The sequence below is a fragment of the Chamaea fasciata genome, unplaced genomic scaffold, assembly GCF_029207755.1.
Source record: "Chamaea fasciata isolate MVZ Bird 193981 ecotype frontalis unplaced genomic scaffold, bChaFas1.0.hap1 SCAF_1, whole genome shotgun sequence".
Lineage (NCBI taxonomy): Eukaryota > Metazoa > Chordata > Aves > Passeriformes > Sylviidae > Chamaea > Chamaea fasciata.
This window is the reverse complement of record NW_027094086.1, coordinates 71,985,631-71,998,114: the sequence shown is the minus strand read 5'-3', so window position 1 is coordinate 71,998,114 and position 12,484 is coordinate 71,985,631. Positions and strand designations below refer to the sequence as shown.

The window sequence follows — 12,484 nt, the reverse complement described above, 5'->3', positions numbered from 1 at the left end:
CACTCAATTTTGGATTGAAAACATGGTAATACTAAAATAACTGGTAGGATTTTGCACACTATTATTGTGCTCATTCTGTATTTCATGGCAGAATTTATGACATAGTAAAGCAGAATAAAAATGGTGACTTAGTTATGCCTTTCACATCACCCAAATATTTGATAAATGTTGTGAAGTAGTGCTTTACTTCTCTGATGCAATTACACCTGAGTAAACATGTGAATGTTTATATATTCCCATGCATTAAGAAGCTTTCTCTTTTGTGTCCTCAATTGAACACAAATATATTAAAATTAACTCTCACTTATTTTGCTTTGTTTATTTGTGTTTGAAACTTGTCCATGTTGCTAGTGGATGTTTTCCTGTAAGAAAAGAGCACAATTTTTAGATTTAAAATATGGTCAGTTTTAAAACAAAAGAAGTCTTTGCTGTGGATAATATTTAATTGAGCTCTGCACTGTCCATTTTTGCTACCTAAGAATGGAGTCCTAAGAAGCTTCTAGAACTGCATGCTGTTCTTTCACCTGGGATTCCTGTTAGACCCTGACTGTAGTAGGACATGGGGTTTCCTTTGAAAATTTGTTGTGTCTTTAGCACTGAGGTCTGTGAAAATTACAAAAAAAACCTGTCAGAAAATAATTTGCGTTTTTGAATGGTAGCTTTTCTCCTTCCTGCCCTGTGAACATACGATATAGCAAAATATTTCCATAATCCACTTGTGCTGGTCAGTCTGGTGGTCTTTCATATTGCTTAGAATTAGAGAGCCTCCGTTGTACTGCCCCAGGAAAACTGAGCTTCCTGAGTCTGGTTAGCACCAAAATGGGACCTGAAAGTCGAATTCCACATCGTCATTACAAGACATGCTCTTGCTTTTTTTTTTTTCTTGTGCTGTGTTTTTATTGTCTTGTGCATAGAATTTAACAACAAATCTATTGTTTTTGTTAGCACATATAGTCATGCTACTTTTCTGTCTTTACAGTGTGGCACCATGGACCAGGGTTTGTATGTAAATTTGACTGAGAGAAATCTTCAAGATGCACAAAAATTCTTCTTAATGCATGAGGTTGTTCAACCAGTTATTCCAATTCCGTACTTCATGGAAGACAACAGCCGATTTTCCCATGTGGTTGTGGATGTTGTGCAGGGCAAGGACATGCTTTTCCATATCATCTATCTTGCCACAGGTATGAATCTTCATTGCTGTGATAACTGCAAAAATTTATGAGGTTTTTGAGTTTTAATGTTCTGTTAATTACTTATAAAATACGTGTACAGCACCTTGAGCATCAACTTTTCCTATTTGACACAATCACCTGTCTATCTTCTACATTTTCTGAATAGATTAATTTAGTCACTACAATGTCTTTTATGTTATTTTGTGAACTCCAGTTTTGGTGTCTGTTTCCTATTCTCCTTTGAAGCTGTGAAGCTTGTGTGCTCTTGAGGTAATCAAATGCTGGAAGTTTTACAGAGGGGACTTTCCAATTTTCACAGTCCTTTGTTCTTTTTACTCAGTTAAAAGTACAAATTTAAGGGCCCAAGATAAGATTGTTTAGGACCCTCTGATAATGAAGTAACTTCATAAATAGCAAATACAGATACTGCTATTTCTATTTCTGAATTTTCTATCACATATATTTTATTAACTTTCCTTTTAATCTCATTTTTAAGACATTCATTATGCTATTTTATACCCTTTCTTATTATTTGCTCATTTATATGTAACCATAGCAGTGAAAGAAAAACAACCCTCCACCTCATATTGCTTTGGTCACAGCTATTGCCTTCTTGGTTCAAAATTTTAATCACCTTAAAAATAGCGAGGGTGTTGGAGAACTGTTTTTGCAGAACAAGGATGTTCCCAGCTGAGACTGAAATACTAGATTGGGCTACTATGTTTAAAGCCTCATGGTCTAAAACCTAGGATAGTTTTTAAATACTTGGGCCTCTGCACATTAGTAGAAAATATCTCATCAAAGCAAGGGTTTGTTAATCTTCAGTTTGTCTCATTGTGCTCCTTGAAAGCTAGGCAGTAACTGAAAAGCTTTTGATAGGTTAAAACTGTACTTGGATTCGACCAGTTCTAGTCAAAACAGCCTGGTTGGTAAATCAGTGCATTTTAAGCAAAATCATGTCCGTACTTAGTGGTGTTTGTATTGTAGAGGCCTCCTGAAATTTGTATGTCAGGCCAAACCTGAATTACAGAAAGATGCACTGATTTGGTTTTATAAGAAGAGACAGACTATCACTCACTGCATTGTAAGATATTTACATTATTTACAGTCTTGGAAGCACCAAGAATAATGACCTTTGTCATAATTCTGGTTGTCTTCAGGTTTCAGTTTCCCTTGGTGTGTTATCTTTTACATACAAGTCAGTAAATGAGGATCTAAAATTTTATGTTTCATGGCTCATTAATGAATTGTTTTTTGGGAGTGAGTTAGTGTTCCTTTCATGCTGCTAAAAAAAATATTGCTCCTATGCTCCTTGTGATGTATTCTTGCCTTTCACTTTCATTCTTCTCTGTACATCTAGTTTTGATCATTCATGGAAGCAGGGTACTTATCTTAGCTGGATCTTCAGTCTAAATTCAGCAGATGCCTTCCTGTAGCTGGCCAGCATATGTTTTATAAGTGTGAGAAAGCATATGATAAAACTCCTGTTCTATTTTTACAGTTTTCTTGATGTAGTCAATTCTATTTCACGTGTATTTCATTGAATCACAGTGGATTTTTTTAACATTTCTTCTACCCCAATTGAGTGTAAGTCTTAAGACTTATTTTCCAAGAAATACTAACCCTCACTTTTGATAGAATTTGAAATTATGACGTGTTTATGTACAAATACCACAGGTACAGTGCGTAAGTGTAGTTTAAAAATCCCAGGATGTACCAAATTACACAGTATAATTTATTTATATATTAAGATTGTAGGAGAAAGGTGGTACTTTGTCTTCTTTGGGGTGAAGATCATAATTTTAATTTCATTATATTGTTAATTGTGCAGTATCTTATTTCTCCTGAGCCTTGCCTTTGCTTATGTAGAAATTGTGGAGTAGTTTGCCTTGAATTTTCATCATAAACTGAATATGGTAAAAGATTAATGAGAAAAATGCCACTACTTCTTTAAACAACAGAAACTAAAAGGCAGCAGCAGCCTTAACTATGAAAATAAACAATAATTTTGGAAACAACCCAAGTTTAAGGCTTTTGAATTTCCCCAGTATCCAGCTTTACTTCCACATAGAATGTGCTCTACCCCAAGCTCCTAACACCATAGAGCATGTGTATGTTTGGGAGAGATGAAAGACTGGGCTGACAGTTACTAGCAGTCTGAGAAATGTTGTTATATATTTTCTGATTTAACTTATTTGCATTATTAAAAGTGGCGGTAAATTAAGTTTTGAATTAAATGTTCACACAATGCTCCATCTTCTAAAAAGAGACAAAGGAATAAAAGCTGACAAGCAGAAAAGGCCCTGGAGGTGCTGATCGACAGAAACGGAACATGAGCCAGCAGTGTGCCCAGGTGACCAAGAAGGCCAATGGCATCCTGGCCTGGATCAGCAGTACTGTGCCCAGCAGGACCAGGGTGTGATCTTCATGCTGTACTCACCCACTGGTGTGGCTTCACCTTGAAATCTTTGTTCAGGCCCTCCAATACAAGAAGGATGTTGAGGTGCTGGAGGGTGTGCAACAAAGGGCAACAGAGCTGGTCTGGAGCACAAGTCTTTAGAGGAGTGGCTGTGGGAGCTGGAGTAGTTGAGCCCTGAGAAGAGGAGGCTCAGTGGGAACATTATCACTCTCTGCAACAGCCTGAAAAGAGGTTGTAGCCAGGTTGGGGTCAGTCTCTTCTCACAAGTAACAAGCAATAGGACCAGAGGAAATGGCCTCCAGTTTTGCCAGAAGAGATTTAGATTTGATACTAGGAAAAATGTCTTAATTGAAACAATATTCAGGCATTAGAACAGGCTGCTCAGGGAAGTGGTGGACTCACCATCCCTAGAGGTATTGGAAAGACATGCGGATGTGGGGCTTAGGGACATGGTTTAGTGGTGGATTTGTCAGTGCTGGGTTAACAATCAGGCTTGTTGATCTTAAAAGTCTTTTCCAAGCTAAACAGTTCTATGATTGCATGACCTGGGGAGCAACAGTCTAGTGGGCATTCAGTCCCTGGGAAAGTCAGGAAGCACACCTCCTTGGAGCACACTTCTCTGGGCACATGATGGAGAAAAAGGTGATTTGGAACATTGAGCATGGATTACTCAAGGGTTAAGCTCATCTGAAAATCTGATTACTTTTTGTGGTAAAACATCTGGATTTGTGCATGAGGGGGAAGTAGTACCTCAACTTTAGCAAGACTTTAACACTGTCTGCCACAATATTCATATATCCAAATTAGGATATAGGATCTATATGGGTGGGCAGCTGGATCTACAAAACCTGCTAGGATATCAGGCTCAGAGGGTAGTTTTTATGTGATGTATAGAAATGATAAGGAGCCCAGTACTGTCCTATTCAACATTTTTTTTAATCAATCACCTGGAAGATGACAAGGAGCACCCTCTATCATATGTGCAGGTGACATCCCACTAGGATACCAGTAGTTGCACTGGAGGATGCGCCTCCAAAGGACTCAGGCATGCTGAAGGGATAAGACAACCAATAGCATCTTGGGCTGTATTATCAGAACACAGCCAGGACATCAAGGAAGAAGGTTGTTCCCCAGTTTTGGCCTCCCCCAGTTCAAGAACGACATGGATAAAGTGGAGCAAATTCAGTGGAGGGCCGCCTTCTGTTGGAGGCTGGAGTCCTAAGCCCCAGGAAGGGAAGCTGAGGGAGCTGGCCTTGTTCATCCTTGAGGAGAAAAGGTATTGTGGGAACCTTACCTACAGGGAGTTGACATGGAGAATGGTGATGTGCTCTTCACACTGGTGCTTGGTGGAAAGACAAGAGATGACAGGCAGAGAATTTCAGACTGGATATAAAGAAGAACTTTCTCACTTCTAGGACAGTCAAGCAAAAGGTTGTGCAGGCTCTGTTCTTGGAGGTTTTTGAGACCAGACAGCAACACAGTCTGTTATAGCTAGCTGTCTTTTGAGTAGAAGGTTGGACTTGAGACCTTCTGATCTCCTTTCCAAGCTAAATTATCCTGTGCTTATAGTATGCCAGTATCATGTCAAATTGCTTGGGCTAAATTGCATTTTTATTCAACGCTGTAATAATAGATGTCATTGTACCTTCTGCTGCCTAAAGGAAATTGCATTCAACTCTGTTCTGTCAGTAAGCAATTCGCACTTAGCAGTGTAAAGCAGGATGGACTCAAACCATGCTGTGAGATATGTACACCACATAACTTTTGTAGTTATAATTCATTCCAATGCACTGCAAAAATTGTGGTTTAAAATGTACAAAGCTTCAGTGGAAAAGTAGGAATAGATTTGATTTAATAAAAATGAATGTTCTACTGTCTTTGTTATTCAAAGCAAAAATCCCATTTTTTGAAACAGATGGCCTATAATTAGGAGAAAGTTCTTCCCCTCACCTACCCACCCTGTTGGTAGAAAACAAATATTACAGGGAGAATAACCCTGGGAGTATAAAAGTATAATTTAATTTCATTAAACCTCCAACAGATGTAGTGTTACTGATGTAGTATTACTTTAGGAGAGACTGGGAGTAAGCAAACAAATGCATTGATCTGCAGAGTCAACAGTCTTCATTTCCTAAACCTTTGCCAAGTCATCATTCTGCTAGGAGATTCTGGTGTGCTAGGGCTTAGCAGCTACTGCTTATATAAAAAATACACTTTGTTACTTTGGAGAAACATCTTAATCTTTCACTGTGCTGACTTCTAACACAGAATGAAAGGATATATCAATTCCTGCACATTTTGAGCTGCTGGCTTTAGGCAGGAAGAAATCCCTGGAACAATTTTCCATGATTTAAAAAGGAAGATTAAGGAAACCATGCATGGATGTTCTGAACTAAAAATCATCTATAACAATACATGAAACGTAGAGCAAGCTATAGAAACACTAAATATTCTTAAAACTCAAAGTTTGAAAGGCTCTTTCTTTGTAAAAGAAAAAAAAAATCCAATCAATATGTCATAGTTTGTTTCCCTCCCTTTTGTCCCTTCTTCCCTCTCTTCATATTTCTTTCCTCCATTTTATTTCTTTCCTACACTGTAAGTGCCTAGGTGTCCCATGGTTAAAAATGTTGCTGATATGTTTCTGCAAAATAGGATGCTGCAGCAAGAGCAGTTAACCCTTATTCAGAGAGCTGTTTCAAAATGTGTTTATTTACTCAAATGAATAAGAAAATTCTTGGATATAATGTCTGGTTTGAAGTCAATATGAGCATATAATAAATTTGGGGTTTCAGAAAAGATAATACTTGTGCTATCTGGTGAAAAACTTGAAGGCCATCCTTAGAAACTGCTTGTTGAAAAATCTCCTGTGTCTTCTTCTGTTCTTCAGTCCCACTGGACAAAGAATGTCCCCTCTATATCCTGAGTAGAAATGGTATATACCCAGTGGTAGATCTTAGTTACTGGGATTTATAGTACAGCATTGATGAAATTGGGGTATGGCTGACTTAGAAAGAAAGTATGAAACCTGAAGAAAGATTTATTGTTGGTTACATTGAATGTCTCTAAAGAGTGGATTGTTCACTGAAGTGAACCACAGTTTTTATGCCATAAATCCAGGTTTTATCTGAGGCTTAAAGGTCACTGGAGGATGTTACTACAGGTTTCCCAGAAGTTCTAAAAATTGCAGGCAGCAATGCAGAGAAGAACGATGAAAATAATTCTGATGAAACACATACAGCAATTATAATGAACAAGTAGGGAGGTTTCATGAAGAAATTTCAAATGGTATTTTTGGAAAATGCAGACGGAATTTTCATACATTTGCCTCTAAGTGAGTTGAAACAGGTATTAAATCTCCACAAACGTAACATTTTTTTTCTCATGAAGCCCTGAAACTGTAGATTATACAGAAACTAGTCCCACCCTAATGAAGAGATTTGGAAGTTTGCTTGAAACTGAGTTTGGGAATGCCATCATAACAGTTTGTATTTCTTTTGTCTTGCTAGATGGGAGTAAACTGATGCAAAATACTCCTTGATTTGATTCCTCTGTGATTTTTTTGTTACAGTTCTATCTTGTACATTTTGATTTGTAATCAGTACACTACATTTTTTTTCTAGGAAACAACCCAAGGTCTTAGCAAGAAAAAAATTGTGCGTGTTGTTACTTAAAAGTCTCTGATGAAATATTGTCATTTTCCTCTCAGACTACAGCTTCTGATCAAAGTATGCAACTTTCACATTTTAATCTGCATGGTGTCAGAAAATATGTTGTATCTGTGCAGTTGCCAATCTGAAAGTTATAAGCAAAAATATGTGCTTATATATGTTTCATGCATGGTGAAGACAGCAACAAAGCCTAAATTTGGCTGCATTTTTTTCCAATTTGGTGCTATTCCTGAATGCATTATCTTAAGTGCTTTGAGATTCTTGGGAGCAATCTTTAGAAAGGAGATACAGATTTTTCATCTCAGTTAAGAACCACTGTCTTCGCCTAGAAATTACAATATAAATGCAATAATAATAAGTACCAAAGTAGATGTAATTCGACCAGAAGTCAATTATGAAAGTAATAGGCAGTCTATTCGTATGTATTAATTCTTTCTAGCTCAAAACCAGAAACAGTGGAATCAGAGTAAGGCTGGATAATGGAACATATGCACTGTGGCACACAGTTGACACTTTTAACACTGTTTCTTTTTGTTGTTACAGAAAACACAGTTGTTTTGTTTTTTATGCCTTTGCTTGACAAAGGTATAGTGCGCTTTTACAGAGTTGTAAAGCACCCTTGTAGTGATTTTAAAACTATTTCCCTGTAACTTGTTACCTTCTGGCCTTACACAATGCCATTTTAAGAGGCTTGAAGCAAGGATATTCATCAGTTACTTTGATGGGGAAAACTGATGCATGTTGGAACTGGTGCGTGTTGCCATTCCTAACAGCAACATGATGATCTTGAACATTTGTTTCAAGAAGTCAAACAGTGAACCATAAAATTAATAACCTTACTCTCTTCTGCTTTTGCAGTTACACCCATCTCTGATAAAGGTAAACCCTAGCTGAATTCATACTTTGTTTATATTATTCATCTTTTCAGGAAACATTTTGCTGCAAATTTCAAAAAAAGATGTAAAATATTGCGTGGTTTTGTCTTAAAGAGTCTAATGATCACTCTGGGATTTATCCTAGCTTTTCTAAGAAGGCTTGCTATATATTTCTGCTAGCATATTTATGTTATTTTCCATGTAGAATATCTCTAAAGGCAAAGAAAGACAATGCAAACCTTTGTTGTTTTTCTAAGTGATTTAAACAAAGAAATGTTGATTTTTCCCTGCCTTATGTATTGTGTCATGTGTACTGCACAAAGTGGTTTTAAAATGGTGCTAAATGAGAGTGGCTACATCTAAAGTCAGGGCTACAGAGTTATAAATGATACTGTGGAGCTCCAGAAGATCAAACAGGGCATTTAAAATGTCCAGCAGTACCGATTTCCCTTGGCTTTATCACTGTGTATAGAGATAAATCCTTCTGCCAGATCCAGCTGGTAAGCTTTCTTAATAAATAGATGACTCTAACTAGGGCTGGTTAAATTATTCATTGACAGCAATTTATTTGTGAGAATTGTGGCCCTTTATTTGGTTCACAAATTACCCAGCACTTATTTGGAGTCATTTTTTGTTATTATAATCAACCCATAAATAGATGATGATTTTGATTAGTTTTTTGCTGCTGTTTGCTCACAGAGTTTGTTCATATTTTGGTTATCATGTTCATGAATTGCCTGCTGCAAGTAGATGGTGTTCTGTTTGCTCAAGGGACAAATTTAAGTAGGAGAAGCCATTTTTTTCTGTTCACAAATTATCATTATGTCTTTATAATTGCCCAGCTCTGTCAGATAAAGACTATAATAAATGTCCGAAGAACATACGGTATGTGCACTTCTGCACTGCCTCTGGAAATCAGAATTGCTGCAAGAAGCTACTGGCTGAAGAACAGCTGGCTCTGCTTGGATGGGAGTGAGATTAATGCATGGGCCAGGGAGGGAAACAGATTGTAAAGAGCTGCAGACAAAGTCTCAACCTTCCATTAAAAAAAAGAACAGCTCCTCTTTATCACAGTGATGCTGAGCTTTCAAATCCTGTTTGACTACTTTATAAACTTAGAATGGCCAAGTAGCCTTTCCTTCCTTTTTTTTTGTGTGTTTTTTGTTTGTTTGTTTTTGGTTGTTTTGTTTTGTTTTGTTTTGGAAATACCACCTCTTCTCCCTGAAGGAGAAACTAGACTTGACAACCCCTATGTTCATTTATTATTGTGTAATTCCAATGCACAAAGTGTGAAGCTGTGAGCAAGAGAGGTGTCTTACATGATGCTCAGTGTTGTCCTGCTGTCTTCAAGATCTATTATCCTATGCCTACCATCAAAAATATCATTTTGCCCCAATACGTGCACTGCCAGTCAACAGGCTTGGTCTTAATTTTGGAAACAGTGTTAGAATTAGCCTTATTTTGGGATGAAATCTGATCTTGGTACCAACTGTGTAACCCTTGTGTGAGTACACAGTAATCAGGACTCTTCCTGAGAGATGTGGGGAAGAAGCTTTCCCTTTGAAGGGACTTGGCTTTGTCACATGTTGCTGAAACCTCTTTAGAATATTCTGCAGGGCCTTATACTTTTTTAAAACCCCTTTCTTTAAAGGTGGACATGCACAGGAGTGTCTCAATAAACCCATGCTAACCAAAGAAGAAAGTGGAATAGTTAAATCATGGGGAGAAAGAAAAGTTTGAACCTTACATGAAACTCAACTTTGACCCTTAAAATACCAAAGCTGGATCACAAATATTGTTCCATTATTAGTACAAGATTTAGTGTGAGCTCTCAGAAAAGCAGTCATTAAAGGGGATATTCTACTGAACTCCTGGTTTTGTTGATGTTTTTGAGCTGCTTCATTCTGCATCATTTTTCCTGGACAACCTCAGTAAATCCAGAGGTTTATAACCAAGCATTTACAAGCAGTGGCATTAATAATCATTGTGATTCTTTTCCCCTTGCTCTTACCTAGCTCTGGTTATAGGACATGGCAAATCTTAACAAGCTAAAGAATCTCTCAAGATCAATATGCCTTACTTACTTTCATATGTGTCTTGTAAGTCATCAAAATGTAAAGATGCTTTATTATATTATTTTGTGGTATTTGTATGAAGAGTCCTGTAACCTGCAAGTTATATCACAAAAGATGGATTAGGTTCCATGCATTTTACTGTAATCAAGTCACTGTGTAAGAGTCATAATATTTGAAGCAAAGAGTTACCTGTTTACAGATTCATTCCTCTAATTTTTAGGGGTTTTTTTTGTTGTTTTGGTTTGGTTTTTTTTCTTGTCCCATAAACCTTGGAAATTTGGTTCTATGGCTACACACCTTTAGGAGGAATAGCGATGACTGCAGCCAGAATAATGGTTACATCACTTACCTAGGAAATACACAAAGATTTTCAGCTAACAAGCTCTGTGAGACTTTCTGGTTATTGCCAGATATTGTGGCTCCTAGAGCATTATACAAAGAATATAGTGCAATATGATTGTATGTATTGTATACCGTTGCTATGTACTATGGCTAAGGCTACTTTAATGTAGTAGGGAGAGTAATGAGATGAACAACTTCTGGTGAGAACTTCTGAGAGTCTTTTCTCTAATTCCAGCTTTGTTTCTGTTTCTTGTCCATTTAATTTCTTATTTACTATTATTAGGAAAAAAAACAGCATCATTCTTTGCTTCTGTATTTCTCACAAAAGATGTGCTTTACGCTGAAATTGCTGCTGAGATTCCATATGGATATATGTACTGGATTTGACTCATCTAGGGACTGAGGCATGTGCTATGCAAACTACAAATGAGATAGTTCCTGAAACTTTCTCTTCAGTCAAGTTGGTGATGCTTCTGGATCCGTACAGTAATCAGTTGTCTTTCTGACACTTCCAGTGGAAATAATCACATATGACTAGGTTAAGAAATCAGGCAAGGTATGTTGTGAGTTATTATCTGAGAAACAGTTTTCTCCACTTCTGCATCTAAATGCTTCTTTGATCTGGGTACAGAAAAATTTATTCAGTGGGAGAGTACTGTCATATTCATAGCATGTGTTGGGTCCTACAAAGTATTTATTGTTTTGGTGGTACAAAGTAAGGCAATAAAAAATAATAGGAGCAGTAAGCACTCCCTGTCCAGTCAGATCCAATCAGAGTTTATATATCTCAACTTTGAAAGACTGGTACGGATCCAGGGCCTCTATTGGATAGTAATTTTTTTCATTCATGCACAGCGTGGCATTCTTCACTGCTGCTCTGTGTCAGGTATCAAGCCTTAAATCCCACAAATCCTTTCATCTTGCGATTAATATCTATGTTTATTACCTACTCTATTACTTTAGTTAGAGGTTACACAACTCTTCAGAGGTGCTTATCTCCAGTATCTGAGAAGCCCAGTCCTAGATATTGATTAAACATTTTAGAAGATCTCTTCAAAATTGGAATACTTTCTCTTCAGGAGAAGTTTATGGGAAATTAATATAGACTTCTTTGTTTGTTTCATCGTCAATTGCTGCAACTAGTCCCCAGTAACAGTCTTATAGTTTTATTTCTTTCTCTTTTTAGAATCCAAGATATTGAAATTGCACGTCTCTTAACAAATGTAATGTTTCCCATCTAGAACCATTAGAATTCTTGTGTCTTCTTTGCCTCAGGGCTTCAGGTTTTGTGTGTGTCTGTGTCATTTTTAGTGCAGTAAAAGCTGGATATTACTAAAAAAAAAGGGACTGCATTTTCAATATATTGCCAGATGGGCATTCTCTGGGATAGGTGTTATTCACATGTAGCTCTTGATACTGTATCTGTTTAGTTATCATCTAACTGTACTTAGGAAGTAAAATCTTGGGAATAAAAGCGTGTTGTCAGTCACAGTTTACTCAGCTAGTTGTATCTGAACTGCTGCCCAGCTTGTCCTAGTTTGTCTGGAAGTACAAACTAGGTAACTCACTATCTAGTGAGTACAACCTGAAGTACAGCCCTAAGCAGCCCTTATATAATCATTTCTTCTGATAGTGTTGATTTAAAAGGAGGATTCACATCTGACAGACCAAAACATTTGAGACTTCTGTAGACATCTGACAGAAATCTTGGTACTGATAGTCTCACAGCACATGCTGACAGGTCAGTGTGCATATTGGCAGCATCTGTTTGATTCAGATGTAATAATAAATGTATAATCAACACTGATAAATATGTACAATTTGCTTTGTCTGTAGGTTTGATGCCCCAAAATGATCTCAGTATTCTATGTAATGTTGAATCTGACATTGTTGAAATCTTTTCCTTTTCTAAGCTGGAAGAATGTGTCTT

At 37.1% G+C, this 12,484-nt stretch overlaps 1 protein-coding gene across 4 annotated transcripts in view; it reads left to right on the top strand.

Moving 5' to 3' along the window:
• SEMA5A (semaphorin 5A) overlaps nt 1–12,484 on the top strand; it is a 318,649-nt gene that overhangs the window by 197,622 nt on the left and 108,543 nt on the right. For all 4 annotated transcript variants that reach the window (XM_066186026.1, XM_066186022.1, XM_066186035.1 and 1 more), the window contains one exon: nt 980–1,184. In XM_066186026.1, the coding sequence (XP_066042123.1) occupies nt 980–1,184 (205 nt within the window). The remainder of the gene's footprint in view (nt 1–979; nt 1,185–12,484) is intronic.